The sequence below is a fragment of the Elgaria multicarinata genome, chromosome 5 (assembly GCF_023053635.1).
Source record: "Elgaria multicarinata webbii isolate HBS135686 ecotype San Diego chromosome 5, rElgMul1.1.pri, whole genome shotgun sequence".
Lineage (NCBI taxonomy): Eukaryota > Metazoa > Chordata > Lepidosauria > Squamata > Anguidae > Elgaria > Elgaria multicarinata.
Genome location: NC_086175.1, coordinates 132,957,102 through 132,978,504, shown reverse-complemented (window position 1 = coordinate 132,978,504; position 21,403 = coordinate 132,957,102). Strand labels below are relative to the sequence as shown.

Below are 21,403 nucleotides of genomic sequence, written 5' to 3'. Positions count from 1 at the left end.
AGGGTGGGTTGGGTGGGAATTGGGACCCCCTTCCTTGTGCCACAAGCCTCTGACGTACCCGTGCCTGGGTGACTGATTCCCATTTCAAATACAAGCTTATGCTAGGGAAGGTTTTTTATTGACACTGGTCAGGCCTGATCTTGAATACTGCGTCCAGTTCTGGGCACCACACTGCAAGAAGGATGCAGACAAGCTGGAGCGGGTTCAGAGGAGGGCAACCAGGATGATCAGGGGTCTGGAAACAAAGCCCTATGAAGAGAGACTGAAAGAACTGGGCATGTGTAGCCTGGAGAAGAGCAGATTGAGGGGAGACATGAGAGCACTCTTCAAATACTTAAAAGATCCCACAGAGGAGGGCCAGGATCTCTTCTCAATCCTCCCAGAGTGCAGGACACGGAATAACGGGCTCAAGTTAAAGGAAGCCAGATTCCAGTTGGACATCAGGAAAAACTTCCTGACTGTTAGAGCGGTATGAAAATGGAGCCAATGACCTAGGGAGGTGGTGGGCTCTCCCATACTAGAGGCCTTCAAGAGGCAGCTGGACAACCATCTGCCAGGGATGCTTTAAGGTGGATTCCTGCATTGAGCAGGGGGTTGGACTCGACAGCCTTTTAGGCCCCTTCCAACTCTACTATTCTATGATTCTAACCTCCCTGATTGTGAATACCTTCCCCCAAGCTGGGCAGGAGATGGGCATCCCACTGAACAGACGGATGTGCGCCAGTTGGAGAGGGGTCTGCCGGCGGTCCTGTTTGTCCCACGAGAGGCACCTTGGCGTGCACGGCTGCCCACGTCACTACAGGTACACTCTCCCTTCTCGGGGAATCTTTCAAATGCACATTGATGTCTTTAACACTTGTGAACTCCTGCATGGGTCAAGTTGAGGCCTCCTCTATAGATGCAGCAGGAGAAGGTGGTTAGCACTCCATGGAGGTTGCAGGTCCGTCTCCAGGCAAAAGTGGCATTTCTGAAAGTGCCCAGAGGCAGAATTAACAAAACTCTGCACATAACAAAAATACATCTAGCATGTCAGGGAGAAAGGTTCTACTTAGCACATTCCTTGCAGGGATGGTACTTTTCTTAATGCAGGGAATATTTTAAATATGTGATCCGAATGGCAGTCCAGGCTGTGGGACTGCCATTATTTTTCTACATATGTAGTTGAGGCCTGAGAAGGAAGTAAAATGAGGAAATAGGGAGGGGAACCCTTCAGACTAGTCCTTGAAGAGAACTAATACCAGTGCATTGTTCCAAGCCCGATTCAAGGTGATGGTTTTAACCTTTAGAGCCTTACACGGCTTGGGACCACCATACCTGATGGGATGCCTCTCCCAACATGAACCTACCCAAACACTGCGCTCAACATCCAAGGTCCTCCTCCGGGTGCCTACTCCGAGGGAAGCTTGGAGGACGGCAACAAGGGAGAGGGCCTTTTCTGTGGTGGCCCCCCAATTGTGGAACAATCTGCCTGACGAGGCCCGCCTGGCGCCGACATTGTTATCTTTTTGGCGCCAGGTTAAGACTTTTCTGTTCTCCCAGGCATTTAGCAATATGTAATTAGCCTGGGTTTGGTTTTGTATGTTTTCGTGGTTTTAAATTGTATGTTTTTAAACCTTAAATTTTTGTATATTGTTTTTAAGTGTTTTTATCCTATGTAAACTGCCCAGAGAGCCTCAGCTATGGGGCGATATACTACTACTACTACTACTACTACTAATAATAATAATAATAATAATAATAATAATAATAATAATATCATCTCTGCTTCTCCTCTCGCTCTCTCATTTTCCCAAAGAGTCAGGAAGGGGAAGAGAAGAGGAAATTAACCACAGGGAAAGAAATTTAGGACTCCTTCAGATGGGAGCAGGAATCATGTTTCCTTACCATGGCTCTGCTTCCTGCTTCTCTTCCACATTTGCAAGGAGCTGAAATTACACAAGGAAGAGAGCAGCGACCATGTGGCCCATACAGTTCAAAGGGAACAGCGGCCACTAGTGGGCGTTTTATAGCACAACTTCGCCTATACACAGCAGGAAATTCCAACAAATACTATTTCAGAAGGGCTGGGTTTTCTGTGGCTTAATTTATGGCACTAAAACCGGGAAATGGAACGAGAGACACGCAGGAGGCTGACGGCGTCATCGTCAAAATGACCTGTGAACATCCGTGATGGCCAGTCACAAGCGTGCTATAAAACGCTGGTTTAAAGATGCTCTAAATCTTGTGGGAACTGCCATGGGAACACCTACAGGAAGACCTAAGGGTGTTTTATGTTGGTGTGACAGTTGCAGCATGACCTCTTTGCCCCCTTCGAACCCAGAGCAATCGCGGGGCTGCTGAGTGAAGGGAATGTGGGAGGGGAAATGCAGGCCGTTGCCTTTCGTAAGGGTGGAGCCAAATCCAGGGTTGTCTAGATGACCACACACACGCCTTCCCCATATAACCAGGTGGTTCCTCCCCTTCTCCTCCGCCAACACCTGCACTTTCGGTTTCCCTTTTTCTGTGCATGTGCAGTTTCTTCCCCATTCTAAAAAGTTGAAATGCGGCTTCGTTATTGGCAGTAAGAACTTTAAGCTCCAATATTCTGGCATGTTTGGCTCCTCCCCTTTTGACTTTCGTCCCGCCCACCCCCAGAATGGGGGTGCGCGGAAGCTTCTCCAAAACTGAATCTGGCCCTGCGGCGACAAATAGTTGCACAGCCCTGTTTTAAGGAGATTTGGACAGGATGATATTTCAACACTTCCCAGTCCTACAATTCTATGCTTGTCCTCTGCGGTTTATTTATTTATTTATTTATTTATTACATTTTTATACCGCCCAATAGCCGAAGCTCTCTGGGCGGTTCACAAAAATTAAAAATTGATAAAAGCCTGGTTGATAAAAGCCTGGTGTTGTTGAAACCTGCCTGTTTTTCCTCCAACCAAGGTGCTGCGTGCTGAGGAACAGGCGGTAATGGAGGCGAATCCATCCGCTGCAGGGACAAGCCAACAGGTATGAGCCAAGTGCAGGACATGAAATCATGGGCTCAATTATAGGAACTATAAAAAGCCCAACAAAAGATTTCCTGGGAGCATCTGGGTAGCAACCGGGTGGCATGATGATCTAGCAGGACCCTTGGCCTGAAACCACAGGGTTTGAAGAACACAAGTGGATGTTCTAGAGGCCTTCAAGAGGCAGCTGGGCAACCATCTGTCAGGGATGCTGTAGGGTGGATTCCTGCATTGAGCAGGGGGTTGGACTCGATGGCCTTGCAGGCCCCTTCCAACTCTGCTATTCTATGATTCTATAAGAGCGCTACTGGACCACACCAAGGGTTCATCTAGTCCAATGTTCTGTTCCCACAGCGGCCAGCCATTTGCCCATGGGAAACCCGCAAGTAAGACTTGAATGCAACAGCAACCCCCCTGCCCATGTTCCCCAACAACTGCTGTACATAGACACGGTGCCTCTGATACTGGAGGTAGTATTGGCATCATAGAATCATAGAATAGCAGAGTTGGAAGGGGCCTACAAGGCCATCGAGTCCAACCCCCTGTCAATGCAGGAATCCACCCTAAAGCATCCCTGACAGATGGTTGTCCAGCTGCCTCTTGAAGGCCTCTAGGGTGGGAGAGCCCACAACCTCCCTAGGTAACAAATAGCCATTGATAGGTTTCTCCTCCAGGAATATGTCCAATCGCCTTTTAAAGCAATCCAAATTGCTGCCCATCACTACATGTACCCGAAAGGGAAAAATAAACCACACAGTGTGATTTAAATGTTTTATTAGATAGAAAATGTTATTGGCATCCTTTTCAAAAATTAAAGGCAATACCATGTACTCCCCTTAGATGGTTCTAATGTAAGAAAGAAAGAACAAGCAAAGGTCCTGAAAACTGCTGACGCACTAATACATTTTAGCATAGGGTGACCCTATGGAAAGGAGGACTGGGCTCCTGTATCTTTAACAGTTGTATAGAAAAGGGAATTTCAGCAGGTGTCATTGTTATGCATGCAGCACCTGGTGAAATGCCCTCTTCATCACAACAGTTAAAGGTGCAGCAGCTCTGACCTCTTTTGTGGAGTGACCAGATACAAAAGAGGGCAGGGCTCCTGCAGCTTTAACTGTTGTGATGAAAAGGAAATTTCAGCGAGTGTCATTTGTATGCAGCAGCCCCTGGTGAAATTCCCTCTTCATCACAACAGTTAAAGTTGCAGGAGCCCTGCCCTCTTGACCAGATACAAAAGAGGACAGGGCTCCTGCAACTTTAACTGTTGTGCTGAAGGGGGTGCTGCAAGCATGCAAATGAGACCTGCTGAAATCCCCTTTTCTTACAACTGTAAAAGATACAGGAGCCCTGTCCTCCTTTCCATAGGGTCACCCTATTTCAGCAGGTGCATGATATGGGGACAGCCATTCATCAATTTCGACAGAGTTCAACTCTCTCCCACTGAGGTTGTTGGGCCACGCTTCAGCTTCGCTGTCGCTACGGATTTGTTCCATTTCCCCCACGAGGTGTAGACGGATTGCAATGGCACAGACGCATTCTCTCACATAGTTGCCAGGGATAATCACCTGAAAACCCTTATCTACAACTTTGAAGCTGCCAAGGCTAAGCTCACCTGACCTTGCATTTGCAATTGGCATCCATTCATTGTTATTAACAAACTTATGAAATACAAACATTTTCCACCGAGAAACGAAGCAACGGAAACATTTCCTCCTGACATTTACTCTCCTTGGCTGGTAAATATCCACGAAGAGATTAAGTTCGACGCGCCTTCAGAGGTGAATCCATGCAAGTCTCAGTTTCCCTCACAGTCTTCAGGAGCTCGACATCGCTGAAAAGTTGGAAGGCGATCTCTTCGTAGGGCGAGCACACCCCGCACTCAAACAAGCAGGCGAACATCAGGGATTTCCCCTCCTCGCACACGGCCAGGTCCGAGTAACCACTGGGTCCCTTATTCAGCACCCATGGGGGCTTCCAGCATCCCCTTTCCAGTGGGGAGGTATTCAGGTAGATGCCCAGATCCACGCGCTTGCGTCTACTCGTGGGATGGGAGAAAATTAGCCATGACATGTTGCTCTTGAGGGAGGCAGAGGAAGGACAGACGCCCAACAGGTGAGTTGATTTGGCTCCCTCTTCCTTCCGGCCCAGATCCGAGGATTCTGGCTGCGGGGTAAAGCTCACCACGCTGCCCTGGCACCCGTGGGGTGGCTCACACAACTCCCTGCATAGGAAGGATCCCTCAAATAGGAAGCCGTCGTCCAAGCTGAAGGCCTCGGCCCGGCAGTGGTCCCGACTTGAATTTCGGGCGTTGATGTACAACACTTGCCTGTTGTCCCGGTGGGTCACCTCAGCCACTTGGCACTCCGTGGTCCGCAGACTCTGCAGGAGCTGACCCCGGGCCCAGTTCTGTCCACCATCGTCGCTGTACAAAGTGAAGGAATGCGGCTTCGTGCAGCAGAACGAAAAGCAACAGAAGCAACGCTTGTGGATGTAGTAGGTGTACGCCGGGATCACCAGGCGCCCGGAGCTCAACTGCACCCCGTGGCCTGGCCCAACCCCAAAGGTGGCCCAGTTTTTCAAGTTGCCTCCAATCATCTGCTCGGTCAGGTCTATCGTCTGGCTCCATGAGCGGCCACCATCTTTGCTAAAGACGTAGCACAGCCTGACGGCGTTCTTCCCCATCAGGATCTGGTAATGTGTCGTGACGTGGTCCAGCACACAAATGAAGAACAGGAAAACCGTGGCGCTCTTCTTCTCGTACACCGGGCAAGGGTTCATGGTGCGGTATTTGGGAAGGACAGCTTTTGTTAGGGCCTCCTGAGGACCCCACTGGAGAGCGAGACAGAGAGAAAGAACAAACACGGTGAACCAAAAGGCTCTGCAATTCATGGAACTTAGGGTAGATCTACTGGGTACACACCTAGAAGGTCATTGACCCTGCTGAACTGGCATGAATCCAAATCAAAGACCATAGAGTTGGATCCAGACTGGGGCAGTTGCATTTCGGTCCTATTGAAATCAATGGGAAAAGGCAGCCATGACAAACTCAAGACCCACTGATTCCAACAGGGAGTATATGTGGTTAACCTAGTCTGGATTCAGTCCGTAAGGTGTTAGGCAGCAAAGGTTTGGTGACAAGAATCCAAAATAGTAGATTTGGAAGGGGCCTGTAAGGCCATCAAGTCCAATCCCCTGTGAAGCCCTATGAAGAGAGACTGATAGAACTGGGCCTGTTTAGCCTGGAGAAGAGAAGATTGAGGGGAGACATGAGAGCACTCTTCAAATACTTCAAAGGTTGTCACACAGAGGAGGGCCAGGATCTCTTCTCAATCCTCCCAGAGTGCAGGACACGGAATAACGGGCTCAAGTTAAAGGAAGCCAGATTCCAGCTGGACATCAGGAAAAACTTCCTGACTGTTAGAGCAGTACGACAATGGAATCAGTTACCTAGGGAGGTGGTGGGCTCTCCCGCACTAGAAGCCTTCAAGAGGCAGCTGGACAACCATCTGTCAGGAATGCTTTAGGGTGGATTCCTTCATTGAGCAGGGGGTTGGAATCGATGGCCTTGTAGGTCCCTTCCAACTCTACTATTCTATGATTCTATGCTATGATTCTATGACTCCACCTTAAAGCATCCCTGACAGATGCTTGTCCAGCTGCCTCTTGAAGGCCTCCAGTGTGGGAGAGCCCACTACCTCCCTAGGTAACTGGTTCCATTGTCATACTGCTCTAACAGTCAGGAAGTTTTTCCTGATGTTCAGCCGGAATCTGGCTTCCTGTCACTTGAGCCCATTATAAATCACAAGAAACATAGGCCTTGACGTCTGCTCCTTAGCAAACATTTCCCAGGCACCAGTGGTGTAGTGCTAAATTTTGAAGAGCAAGTCCTTGTCGTGGTAGTCCCTGTAGCCCACACGCCCAAGAAGGGTCAAAACATTTCAGAGAGCTGCGTTGATTCATATCAGCATACCAGTGCTGGCCGTTTTCACCTCCCCCAGGAGCAGATCTCTGAGAAAGCTCATGGGTCCATTGCCCATTGCAGACCAGGACACCCCAAAATGCTTTGCATTACAACAGCAAGCAATATATTGCTGTTGGGAAAATTGATACCCCCCCCTCCATAACTACTGTGAGGATTGCAGCTAAGTTCAGAGTTAACAGGAAAGCCTGCGGGGAGTGGGGGGGGGGGGATGGCAGATGACGTCAGCTTCCCTGTAATAAAAAAAGTGCCGTTTCTGTGTCCCTAAGAGGCCTGGTTCCATTACACCACTGCCAGGTACCATTGCTGTCAGCGCCAGTCTTCCTGGATGGAGGACCTGAGCTGGAGAGGGTTGGGTGGGTAAGCTGAATTTTCCACGTGGCTTTGAACCACCCACCCAAATGTTTTGCTGCAGATTTCTATCAGTGATGTTATTTGTTGACTTGCGAGCGATAATATGTTGGATCTGTTGTTTTAACAGATACTGTGATGCTTTAGAGAGGCTGTATTCCATTGTTCAATATTGTTATGGATAATGGATGACCATCTTTGGGTTGCTTTCTGACACGGATCAAGAACAAAAGAAGTGCCCTGATGCTGGATCAGACCAAGAGTCCATCTAGTCCAGCACTCTGTTCCCACAGTGGCCAACCAGCCATCGGCCAGGGATGAACAAGCAGGACATGGTGTAACAGCACCCTCCTGTCCATGTTCCCCAGCAACTGGGGCACACAGGCTTACTGCCTCAGATACTGGAGGAAGCACACAACCATCAGGGCTAGTAGCCCTGGATAGCCATTTATCCAAACCCCTTTTAAAGCCATCCAGATTGGTGGCCATCACTACATCTTGTGGTAGCGAGTTCCATAATTTAACTATGTGCTGTGTGAAGAAGGACTTCCTTTTATCTGTCCTGAATCTCCCACCATTCAGCTTCATGGGATGACCCTGGCTTCTAGTATTATGGGAGAGGGAGAAAAATGTCTTCCTCTCTGCATTCTCCATACCATGCATATTGTACACCTCTGTCAGGCCTCCTTTTTTTCTAAGCTAAACAATCCCAGCTGTTGTATTCTTCTTTCATAAGAGAGATGCCATTTCATAGAATCATAGAATAGCAGAGTTGGAAGGGGCCTACAAGGCCATCGAGTCCAACCCCCTGCTCAATGCAGGAATCCACCCTAAAGCATCCCTGACAGATGGCTGTCCAGCTGCCTCTTGAAGGCCTCTAGTGTGGGAGAGCCCACCACCTCCCTAGGTAACTGATTCCATTGTCGTACTGCTCTAACAGTCAGGAAGTTTTTCCTGATGTCTAGCTGCAATCTGGCTTCCTATCACTTGAGCCCGTTATTCCGTGTCCTGCACTCTGGGAGGATCGAGAAGAGATCCCAGCGCTCCTCTGTGTGACAACCTTTCAAGTATTTGAAGAGTGCTATCATGTCTCCCATCAGCCTTCTCTTCTCCAGGCTCAACATGCCCAGTTGTTTCAGTCTCTCTACATAGGGCTTTGTTTCCAGACCCCTGATCATCCTGGTTGCCCTCCTCTGAACCTGCTCCAGCTTGTCTGCATCCTTCTTGAATTGTGGAGCCCAACTGAGTTGCCCTTTTCTGCACTTTTTCCAGCTCTACAATATCTTTCTTTAGGTGTGGTGACCAGAACTGTACACAGTATTCTAAATGTGGTCGCACCATAGATTTGTATAAGGGTAGTATGATACTGGCCATTTTATTCACAATTCCTTTTCTAATAATGCCTAACATGGAGTTTGCCTTCTTCACAGCAGCCGCACACTGGGTGGACATTTTCAACAAGCCGTCCACCACAACCCCAAGATCTCTTTCTTGGTCAGTCACCGCCAGCTCAGATTATCTGCTGGCAATTTTCTGATCGTGAGCTGGTGACACGGACAAGAACAAAAGAAGTGCCCTGATGCTGGATCAGACCACTCACTCTCTCCCCAGCCCTTGGAATGCAACTCCTGGAAGGGTTGAGTAAGGTGACACACTTCATCATGCAGGATGGTTCAGAGAAGCATTTTGGTAGCTAAGATTTGGACGGGAGAAAGAGGAGGAGGCCTAAGTGGAATTAGCTAAGAACCCAGGTGGTGCCAGGCAGCCTTGGGGGATCTGGTTTTGGGACCTGCTGATTTTCTGTCTGCTCACAGGAACGTCCACTTGCTTTCATGAGCAGGTATTACGACCCAGATCCAAAAGTTCAGAACAAGTTCCCAACAAGGTTTCCAGGTACTAACTGAGTCAATAGGCATGTATAATATTGACTTGGGCAGAATGCCCAACAGTTTTTAGTTATCTAGGCTGGCAGGCAAGCTCTTAACCCTTTCCTTCCATTCCTTATTCTCTAAAAAGGATAACTATTGGCTATGCTGGTAGGGGCTTCTGGGAGTTGAAGTCCCAAACATCTGGAGATCTACCTTCTGCCCATACATGTCAAGTGACAGGAAGTCAGATTCCAGCTGGATATCAGGAAAAACTTCCTGACTGTATTAGCAGAACGACAATGGAACCAGTGACCTAGGGAGGTTGTGGGCTCTCCCACACTAGAGGCCTTCAAGAGGCAGCTGGACATCCATCTGTCAGGGATGCTTTAGGGTGGAGTCCTGCATTGAGCAGGGGGTTGGACTCGATGACCTTATAGGCCCCTTCCAACTCTACTATTCTATGATTCTATGTAGAAAGGGGCCTCTCAACATCTCATGTTGTACATCTCATTTCCACTAAAGACAGTTGGCTGCTGTGGCTAGAACTGCCTTTGCCAATTTCAACTAGGGCACCAGCTCTGCCCCTTGTTGGAGAAAGCAGATCTGGCCTTAGCCACATCCAGATTAGATTACTGCAACACACTCTACGTGGGGCTGCCCTTGAAAAGCGTCTAGAAATTTCAACGGGTGTGTTCTGCCAGCAACTGAAGTCGTTTCTCCTTGGGGGAAGCATCAGGTTCTGCTGTTGCTTAATTTAAATTTATTTATTGTCAGTTTGTGCTCTTTGCGTGTTTGTCTTTGCTGCCGCTTTTAGCTTGTCATAATGTGTTCAATTATTGGGTTTTGAGGGTTTATATTTCTTTATATTTTGTAAGCTGCTTTTGAGTGACTGCCTTTTTGGAGGAAAAAGCAGGGTAGAAGTTCCTGTATAAACTGCCCAGAGAGCTTCGGCTATTGGGCGGTATAAAAATGCAATAAATAAATAAATAATAACTAAAAAGCCTCAAAGGTTCCCATATGTTAAAGACTGATTTATTTATTTTTTGCCCTGCAGATGAAGAAGATCCCTGGGTCTATTCATGAATGCATATTGAAGATAATGAATTGAAGTGTGGCTGCTGTCTAACAAAACAGTGAGGAAGACAGGAGTTGAAATATGTTTGTGCAATCTTAAAAGCCCACCGTACCCTAATAAAGTTGCCAGAAGTTGGAACTATTTGGTTGGATAATTATTGCTTTATAGAAAATGTCCAAATGTAACCTAATGTTTTAATTGCAGATTTGATTATAATATTAAAGATCATTGATCAGACGGTTAGAACCATATTTTCGCAGTTGTTGGACTCATCTAATAAAAAGTTGCTAGAAGTTGGAACTATTTGATTAGATAATTATTGCTTTATAGAAAATGTCCAAATGTAAACTAATGTTTTAATTGCAGATTTGATTATAACATTAAAGTTCATTGATCAGATGGTTAGAACATTCTTTTTTGCAGCTGTTGGACTCATCTTTTTATTGTATTTAAGGGATGTGTGTGAGAGGGTTCTACCCTGAAAGGTGGTCTAAAAATAATTTAAATAAAAATAAACAAGAAATAAAGACAGTAAAGATAAAGAAATCAGACAAAATGGCTTGGATAAATTCCTGGAAGACAAGGCTATCAATGGTTACTAGTCCTGATGCCTATGTGATACCTCCAGTATCAGAGACAGTATAGCTATGTACACCAGTTGCTGGGGAACATGGGCGGAAGGGTGCTGTTGCCATCATGTCCCATGGGCAGCTAGTTGATCACCATGTGAACAGAATGCAGGACAAGATGGACCCTTGGCCTAATCCAGCACGGCTCTTCTTATAGCCCTGTGGGTTCTGGCCAAGCTAGGGTGACCATATGGAAAGGAGGACAGGGCTCCTGTAACTTTAACAGATGCATAGAAAAGAGAATTTCAACAGGTGTCCTTTGTATGCATGCAGCCCCTGGTGAAATTCCCTCTTCAGCACAACAGTTAAAGCTGCAGGAGCCCTGCCCTCTTTTGTATCTGGTCACTCTAGTATAGCTCCTGCAGCTTTAACTGCTGTGCTGAAGAGGGAATTCCACCAGGTACTGCATGCATAGAAATTCTCTTTTCTATGCAGCTGTTAAAGATACAGGAGCCCTGTCCTCCTTTCTATAGGGTCACCCTAGGCCAAGGGTCCTTCTAAACTTAGGGTGACCATATGAAAAGGAGGACAGACTCCTGTATCTTTAACAGTTGCATAGAAAAGGGTATTTCAGCAGGTGTCATTTGTATATATGGAGAACCTGGGGAAATTCCCTCTTCATCACAACAGTTAAAGCTGCAGGTGCCCTGCCCTCTTTTAAATCTGGTCACTCTAGTATAGCTCTTGCACCTTTAACTATTGAGATGAAGAAGGAATTTCACCAGGTTCCCCATATATACAAGTGACACCTGCTGAACTTCCGTTTTCTATGCAACTGTTAAAGATACAGGAGCCCTGTCCTCCTTTTCATATGGTCACCCTATCTAAACTAGCACCTTGCCACACTGTGGCTAGCCAGATGTTTCCAGGCAACCCATGAACAAGGCATGAAGGCCACAGGGCCCTCTCCCATTTGCTCACCAGTTTCTGGAAAAGGGAGCTCCATACAGCCGCCACTCCCATTAATACCTAACTCAGTTGGCAGGTGCCAAGGGAAATGGAGCCGAAATGGGACCATTGAGAAACAAGAGGGAGTGATCAGCATGCTGTGGGGAGGACAGCCATAGCTTTACAGAAATACAAAATAAGTGTTTAAAAACCTTAAAGGGACAAGCCCGCAAACACCCCATCAAAAGAGCCCAATGAAGACTGAGCATTGGTCATCACTGGCTACAGAATGTTGCATGTCGGTTGGGAAATGAAGGCTGGTGGCTACTGGGATGCCCTTCTTGAACTGCATCCAACTCAAAGTATCCTAGAGCAGGTAGGGCTGGCATTATGTGGCTGAGCTAAACCTGAAAACTACAATTTATTTATTACATTTATTTATTTATTACATTTCTATACCGCCCAATAGCCGGAGCTCTCTGGGCGGTTCACAAAAATTAAAACCATTCAAAGTATAAAACAACAGTATAAAACCATAATATAAAATACAATATAAAAGCTCAACCAGATAAAAACAGCAGCAATGCAAAATTACAAATTTAAAACACCAAGTTAAAATTTATTTATAGACTGTTAAAATGCTGGGAGAATAAAAAGGTCTTCACCTGGCGTCTAAAAGCATATAATGTAGGTGCCAAGCAAACCTCCTTAGGGAGCTCATTCCACAGCCGGGGCGCCACAGCAGAGAAGGCCCTCCTCCTGGTAGCCACCTGCCTCACTTCCTTTGGCAGGGGCTCACGGAGAAGGACCCCTGAGGATGACCTTAGGGTCCGGGCGGGTACATATGGGAGGAGGCGTTCCTTCAGATAACCTGACCCCAAGCCGTTTAGGGCTTTAAATGTTAATACCAGCACTTTGAATCGGGCCCGGACCTGGACTGGCAGCCAATGAAGCTGGAAAAGGACTGGCGTAATATGGTATCGTCGGCCAGTCCCTGTTAGTAAGCAACAAGACAATGTTGGGGTGCTCCACCCCAAACATACAGCCACGGCTCCTTCTTTGAACAAGCGTCCAACTGATGAAGACTCCTCGAAACAGGAATTGTACCGGACACCTGTTTTATTTAGACGCCTAGAATTATTTAGACGCCTAGAATTGTGAATGTTTATTTAGACACCCTGATTAGTGAATGTGTGTGTGTGGGGGGGGGAATACAATTCTGTACTTTTACTACAAAAATGTTTTCCTCATATGCTGTTTGGTAACACGTTATTGAGACTTTAGTGCTGACATACTGGACACGATTATTGTGATTGTTTTCTTTATTTTCTATATAGTGGAGGCTTCTCCACCGTTGGATTTTTTTGGAGGGGTTTAAGGCGGTGTATCAGCAAGGAGAAAGTGTTTTGTATACTTATTTACAAACTGTATATGTAAGAATACTGTATATATCACCCACATTTGTAATATATTGCGTCTATCTTATATTTCACGTGTGGGTCTTTGTGGTTGAGTGCCCAGCACCCCAACTGTGTTTTTCCCATAGAGGCCAACCAGGGCATGCAGGGGTGGGGGTGGGGTGGGGGGAATAGCCCTCCCCCACTGTTGTTCTCCAGCAACTGATAATTCAGAGGCATACTGATGGTCTTGAACAGGAGCACTCCTGCTAGGTGAAGGTACGCTGCAACATTTTGTTGCAGTGCCACATGTCATGGCTAACAGCCATTGTTTGGTAAATTCTTGGAAGATGGGACCAATACTCCTTGAAAGCCATCTAAGCTAGGGGGCCATGGCCACATCTTGCATCAGCAACTTCCCCCGGTTGATTATAAGCTGGTGGAAGAAGAAGCCCTTGCTTCTTTCTGTCCAGAAATTACCATCAATGAATTCCATGGGGATGACCTCAAGTTCTAGTATTAGGCAAGAGGGACAGAGACATTTTACAGGGTGCTTGTTGGGGTAGAAATATTACAAAGACGAAAGTGTCCACAGTGTGTTTTCATCCAAACCTTATAACGCCACCCCTGAAAATTCCCGTCATGACGACAAATGGTGAATAGTATTGTGCAATGCAACCCTATACATATCTACTCAGATGTAAGTCCTATTGAGAGCAATGGGTCTTGCACCCAAGTAAGTGCGCATAGGATTGCAGCCTTAGTTGCTTAAGTCCACTTCAAATGTGGTAGATGAGATTAACAATGCATTTGAAAAAAACAAAACCAAATTAAGTCAGCAATGGCACAGCTGTTACCTGGACGGATGCTCCTTCCTTCCGTCCTCGTCTCATCACCAGGAACGTGGCGTCTTGATCTCTGGGCGTTGAGCGCTCCTCTGCGAATGCCAGGAAAGCAGACTCGGGGGGCAGGTACAGCAGTGCTGGGATGCGGTAGGTGAGGCCCCCTCGCTTTTTCTGGCTGAAAAGGGTCACCTTCCCGGAGCCGGCCTGAACCACAGCCATGTTTCCTGGGCATGCAGAAATATTCTGGTGGGGTGGAGTGGAGAAAGCAGATCAAATGAATCCAACCCGCAGAAATTGGTTGCATTGAACAGTTATTGAGGGTCACACTGCCGTACGTGCTTCAGCTATTGAGTGGCATAAAAATTTAATAAATAAATGAATAAAGTAGAGCTCAGAACATCCACACTCTCAATCTCACTGTTTCAAGTTCATTCTGAGGACTCACCAAAATATGGAAGAACTGGGCATGTTTAGCCTGGAGAAGAGAAGATTGAGGGGAGACATGATAGCACTCTTCAAATACTTAAAAGGTTGTCACACAGAGGAGGGCCAAGATCTCTTCTCAATCCTCCCAGAGTGCAGGACACGGAATAACGGGCTCAAGTTAAAGGAAGCCAGATTCCAGCTGGACATCAGGAAAAACTTCCTGACTGTTAGAGCAGTACGACAATGGAATCAGTTCCCTGGGGAGGTTGTGGGCTCTCCCACACTAGAGGAATTCAAGAGGCAGCTGGACAAGCATCTGTCAGGGATGCTTTAGGGTGGATTCCTGCATTGAGCAGGGGATTGGACTCGATGGCCTTGTAGGCCCCTTCCAACTCTGCTATTCTATGATTCTATGACAGGGAGAGACCAGCAGGAAACCAGCACAGGTTCCACAATCCAGACTTGTCAGGTTTTTGTATTCAGGAGACATCTCAGGTCAACATCAGAACATCAGAAGAGCCCTGAGGCTGGATCAGACCAAGGGTCCATCTAGTATATTATTCTGTTCCCACAGTGGCCAACCAGCTGTCGACCAGCGACCCACAAGCAGGACATGAGTGTAACAGCACCCTCCCACCCATGTTCCCCAGCAACTGGTGTACATAGGCTTACTGCCTCTGATACTGGAGGTAGTCACAGTGTGTGTATTGTCCAACTGGATGCATATCACAGAGCCGTGGTGGTTGAATGTAGTTTATTCATGAAGTAAAAGATTTTAAAAGACACTTTAAGTTTGTTTTAAGTTGTATAAATAAATCTACCTCCTTCCACCTCCCTGGGAATAATAACCACCTCCAAATCCTATAGGCCTGCTTTCCAAGAAATTCCAACTCACTCCAACCCTCACTAACTCCTAACGAACTACCAAACTTTCTCTCACTCCCCCTTTCTCTCTCTGTCTTTCAAAGCAACCAGCCAATCCAACGACACCATTCACACAGCTCATTATTCTAACCCCCCCTCCCACTTATTTACCATTTCCTGAAAAGAAAAGAATTGGCCACATCAATTCCAACCCTGAACCAAACACTTAAATATACACATATAAACAATAACACAAAATAGCATTTCGCCACATACACTTTGTGGGCTTCTCAGTTTTGAAGAAAGGTGAGTAAGGGGAAACATGATAGAGATGCATAAAATAATGCACGGTGTTTGGGGAAAGTGGGTAGGGAGAGAACTATTGGGTGGTAAAGAAATGCAAATAATAATAATAAAAATTAATAATAATAATAATAATAATATATTTATTTAATTGTTATCTGCCTCTCCCTCTGGATCGAGGCGGGGCACAACACTAATAAAAACACACACACCTCATCGACATAGCAATACCGAATGACAAAAATGTTGTTGAAAAGGAAGAGGAAAAGAAATATACACCACTGGCCATGGAAGTCAAAGAACCATGGCAACAGGAAAAGGTCACATTTGTTCCATTAATCACATTAGTCACCGGCATCACATCAAAAACCTATACACAAAACCTTCAGAAACTGGGCCTACAAAAATACATCCATACCAACATCCAGAAAGCAGTCATACTTAAAACATGCTCAATTGTCAGGAAATTCCTGAATCTTTAAAAGACAGCATGACTTGGCAATCCTTGTCATGTCCGTCTAGAGAAACTACCACGAGCGAGAAAGAGAATAATAATAATAATAATAATAATAATAATAGTAATAATAATAATAATAATAATAATAATAATAATTTTTCTACCTCTCCCATGATATGAGAACCCAGTGGGGTCATCTCATGAAGCTGACGGGTGGGGGATCCAGAACAAATAAAAGGACGCTTCTTCAAACAGCGCAGAGTTAAACTATGGAACTCACTGCCACAAGATGTATCTTCTCGATCCTCCCAGAGTGGAGGACATGGAATAACAGGCTCAAGTTAAAGGAAGCCAGATTCCAGCTGGACATCAGGAAAAACTTCCTGACTGTTCGACCAGTACGACAATGGAACCAGTGACCTAGGGAGGTTGTGGGCTCTCCCACTCTAGAGGCATTCAAGAGGCAGCTGGAGAACCGTCTGTCAGGGACTCTTTAGGGTGGATTCCTGCATTGAGCAGGGGGTTGGACTTGATGGCCTTGTAGGCCCCTTCCAACTCTGCCATTCTATGATAGCCTATGATAGTGAGGGCCACCAATTTGGATGGCTTTAAATGGGGGGGGATAAATTCTTGAAAGAGAAGGTTCTCAATGGCTACTAGCCCTGATGGTTGTGTGCTACCTACCTCCAGTATCCGAGGCAGTAAGCATTTGGCACCATTTTCTGGAGAACATGGGTGGGTGCTGTTGCACCGTGCCCTGCTTGTGGGCTCCCTGGTCGACAGCTGGTTGGCCCCTGTGTGAACAGAGTGCTGGACTAGACGGACCCCCTTGGTCTGATCCAGCACACATTTCTTCCAGATGTGCTGGACTGAGCCTCCAACCCTTCCCAACCAACCAATGGCCATGCAGCCTGAGAATGATGGGCGTTGCAGTCCAGTGGCTGAGGGACGTGACGAGAAGGGTGGCTCTTGCACCCGTCCTGCTGGTGGGCTTCCCGTGGGCCCCAGGTTGGAGATGCCCGTTTGGCGGCACCGGCTATCAAGGTTCTTCGGTTCATCGGGCGATCTCCTTGCATCACTTCCTGTTTTACGGAGAGGGGGGGGGAGTAAGATCTCTCCTCTAACTCTCCCTGGATCTCCCATCACTCTAAGCTCCCCCCCACTCCACAAATCCCCTAATGCAATGACAAGGGGAGGGCGGCTGGATGGGGCTGGCGCCCGCCCTCCCTGCCCCATGGAAGAAGGGCAAAGGCGCCTTGGGCACAGAGGGAGAGCAAAGGAGCTGGGAAAGGGGGAGGGGTCCGATTTGCTGGGCGGGGGGGGGACATTGTTCTTAGAGGGAGGGAGGGAGGGACGGAGGGGGATCATAGAATCATAGAATAGCAGAGTTGGAAGGGGCCCACAAGGCCATCGATTCGAACCTCCTGCTCAGATGTTTCTATCTGATGGTGAAGAATGCTTCCCCCCCCCCCGTATGGACTTTTATTAATGGTGGTGGGGGAGAGAATAATGCCGGATCACCTCCCCCCAGGTTTTGCCTCGTCCACCCCATAACTCACCGGGTGGCGGCTGTGCAGGAACGCGGAGAGACCGGCCGGGCAGGATCCGCCGCACTGAGAAGAGGATGGGGCGGGGAGGGGCTTGGCTCAGGTTCTCCCCCTCCCTCTCCCCGATCCTAGCTCCGCCCCACAGAGCAAGGCTGAATTTCCCCCGCCCTCCCTTCCCTTCCCTCCCAGCACAACCCTGCCCCCCCCCCCCCACCCCCGGTTTTCACTGCACTTTCCTGGACGAGGATGTCAGCCTCCCCCGACCCCACAAGCTGTCGCCCTCCGGACGGGGTTGGACTCCAACTCCCATCATCCCGACAGCCTCTAGTCTTCCATGGTTTCCACTGTGCTGTTCTATGAAACCTGGAGCAGATTCACTGTCATAGAATCATAGAAGAGTAGAGTTGGAAAGGGCCTACAAGGCCATCGAGTCCAACCCCCTGCTCACTGCAGGAATCCACCCTAAAGCATCCCTGACAGATGGTGGTCCAGCTGCCTCTTGAAGGCCTCGAGTGTGGAAGAGCCCAGAACCTCCCTAGTTAACCGGTTCCATTGTTGTACTGCTCTAACAGTCAGGAAGTTTTTCCTGATGTCCAGCTGGAATCTGGCTTGCTTTAACTTGAGCCCGATATTCCGTGTCCTGCACTCTGGGAGGATCGAGAAGAGATCCTGGCCCTCCTCTGTGTGACAACCTTTTAAGTATTTGAAGAAGACTTAATGTCACACTGACATGGGGGGGGGGGGGTCAGCCTCCACTGGATGCAGCTTGTGACTGACTACAACTCCCAAGATCCTTTTCACATGTACTGTTGCTGAGCCCCCATCTTATACCTGTTCTCTGATTTCTTTTTCCTAAATAAGAACTTTTCACTGTTAAATGCCATTTGTTCCTTTCTGCCCAGTTTCGGAACCGATCAAGAACACTGCAGCCACAATCCTGATCCCCTAAGTTTGGGTGCCTCCTTCACATTCAGCCCCACTAGTGACATTTTTCTGCCATCACTGGGAGAATTGAAACAGAGGCACCACCACACAGCAGAGGAATGTATCATCCAGTGATTTCTCTCCTCGGGGCCAAGAGCATTTGGTGTTTACTCACACAAACCAAGTAAGAACAAGCAAGCAATAAAGGAAGTAATCCAGATATTTTTTATTCAAAACATGTCTTTCTTGGTGTCTGTCTGCTCACTTGGGGTGTCTGGGTGTCTATACAACACACTGGTACCGCAAGCCCTCAAAACTCAGTGCTTGCGCTCCTGTGGGGTTGTCCCCACAACAAGGAGTGAGCGCGGGGTTTCCATCTGCCCGGACGGTGCGGAGGTGTGGGACAGTGAGCTTAGAAGGAAAGCTATGGCAGGATTCACTTATACCTAAACTGTACTATACATTATGCAGAATGAGCCTGGATTACGGCAGGACCCTTTCAGGGTGTGTATGCCTGACAATATTAATGCCGACAACCTCGGCAGTAAAATGCAAACAAAACAAAACTTCTCTCTATATAATAAACCAGAATATCAAAGAAAGAGGTTTCCTGTTGACCTCTCTCTCTGCTGTGCTAGATGGAGGGAAGTGGTGTGTGTGTGTGTTTTTAAAAAACACCAATTGCAATAGTAAATGATACACACCTTGAGCTGTGCTGATAGAATCATAGAATAGCAGAGTTGGAAGGGGCCTACAAGGCCATCGGGTCCAACCCCCTGCTCAATGCAGGAATCCACCCTAAAGCATCCCTGACAGATGGTTGTCCAGCTGCCTCTTGAAGGCCTCTAGTGTGGGAGAGACCACCACCTCCCTAGGTAACTGATTCCATTGTCGCACTGCTCTAACAGTCAGGAAGTTTTTCCTGATGTCCAGCCGGAATCTGGCTTCCTGTAACTTGAGCCCCTTATTCCGTGTCCTGCACTCTGGGAGGATCGAGATCCTGGCCCTCCTCTGTGTGACAACCTTTCAAGTATTTGAAGAGTGCTATCATGTCTCCCCTTCATCTTCTCTTCTCCAGGCTAAACAGGCCCAGTTCTTTCAGTCTCTGCCAAGGAACGGGGTGTGATATTGCCAGTGCCTCTGCCACAATTTCAGTCTGGTGCGTATATGTTGGGTAGCGCTCCTAGGAGATACCATTTCTTCTGCCACCAAAAACGTTCCTTTACTCTATTTAGAGCTCGTCTACGTGAGGTATTTATTGCATGCTTGTGACTGGCCATTCACGGTTATTTGGGGGTCCTTTACATGACGCTATCAACCTCCAGGACGTCTCCCGTGCTCCCCCCCAGTAATCTTGCTTTTTAAAAAAACAGAGATAATGCAGTATTTAAAATAATCACGGGATATCCCCAGTATCTAAATCTGGTGTAGTGCTATAATTTCACCACAAGACGGCACTGTTTCATTGAACTTAATAGCATTGCCAAGAGGGCAAGTTTTCAATTCAAAATCAGTGGTCGCTGTCTAAAGAGGCCCATAGTAAATGCAGAAAGACTCCAGAAGAAACCTCTGTAAGGATATGGAGTTTTTTCCTTAATGTACAAACACCTTTAGTGTTAAAGGGCTTAGGATTGGGCTTAGTTGCCAGCCCTGAAACACAGCACTTTATTGTTATATTGCAAGAACGGGCAACTTCGGGAGTGCTGAGTGGTGGTGGGGCACTGTCTCCCAACCCTGAACCCACTGGCTTCTATAATTACAAGATGGGGGATACTTGGCTCAGCAATACTACAAACGAGAAGAATCTTGGAATTATAGATCGCAAGCTGAATATGAGCCAACAGTGCGATATGGCTGCAAGAAAGGCCAATGCTATTTTGGGCTGCATTCATAGAAGTATAGCTTCCAAATCGCGTGAGGTACTGGTTCCTCTCTATTCGGCCCTGGTTAGGCCTCATCTAGAGTATTGCGTCCAGTTCTGGGCTCCACAATTCAAGAAGGATGCAGACAAGCTGGAGCATGTTCAGAAGAGGGCAACCAGGATGATCAGGGGTCTGGAAACAAAGCCCTATGAAGAGAGACTGAAAGAACTGGGCATGTTTAGCCTGGAGAAGAGAAGATTGAAGGCCGACATGAGAGCACTCTTCAAATCCTTAAAAGGTTGTCACACAGAGGAGGGCCAGGATCTCTTCTCAATCCTCCCAGAGTGCAGGGCACGGAATAACGGGCTCAAGTTAAAGGAAGCCAGATTCCAGCTGGACATCAGGAAAAACTTCCTGACTGTTAGAGCAGTACGACAATGGAATCAGTTGCCTGGTGAGGTTGTGGGCTCTCCCACACTAGAGGCCTTCAAGAGGCAGCTGGACAAGCATCTGTCAGGGATGCTTTAGAGTGGATTCCTGCATTGAGCAGGGGGTTGGACTCGATGGCCTTCAATAGTTCAGAGAACAACGAGGAAAGATGCCCCCAGCATGAAATATTCCAGCGCTCAGAATGCCTCCGGCCGTGTATGTGGTGATAAGGAAAATATAGGGAACAGGAACCAGGATGACGCTCATGAGGAATTGGAGGAAATCGAAGAAGAAAAGATCTCCAGCGTTTGAGATTTGGCCAGGTGTTGCCGATTCTCTTGTGACCTTTAGGAAGCTTCTTCTTCTAAATACAAAAACGGAAGGCAGCAGATAAGCCAATACCCAAAGTTCTGGCTATAGAACATTCTAGGCCCCAAGGCCAAGACGATCAACAGCCACGATCAACAGCCACTAGTCATGGGATGCAAATCCTGAGGTAAAATGGCAAGAAAGAGGAAGCTTGAAATGTATACCAGTCTTTGGTTGTCTCAGTCACTGTGTGAAGCAGC

General features: G+C 47.4%; 1 protein-coding gene across 1 annotated transcript; it reads right to left on the bottom strand.

Moving 5' to 3' along the window:
* Positions 1-4,716: 4,716 nt before the first annotated feature.
* Positions 4,717-17,687, bottom strand: LOC134399262 (sialidase-3-like). The gene is made up of 3 exons (XM_063127219.1): positions 17,632-17,687; positions 14,035-14,265; positions 4,717-5,819 (listed from the first exon to the last, which is right to left on the bottom strand). The coding sequence occupies exons 2-3, from the start codon at positions 14,239-14,241 to the stop codon at positions 4,746-4,748; spliced, it is 1,281 nt and encodes a 426-aa protein (XP_062983289.1). The 5' UTR covers positions 14,242-14,265; positions 17,632-17,687; the 3' UTR covers positions 4,717-4,745.
* Positions 17,688-21,403: the final 3,716 nt, after the last annotated feature.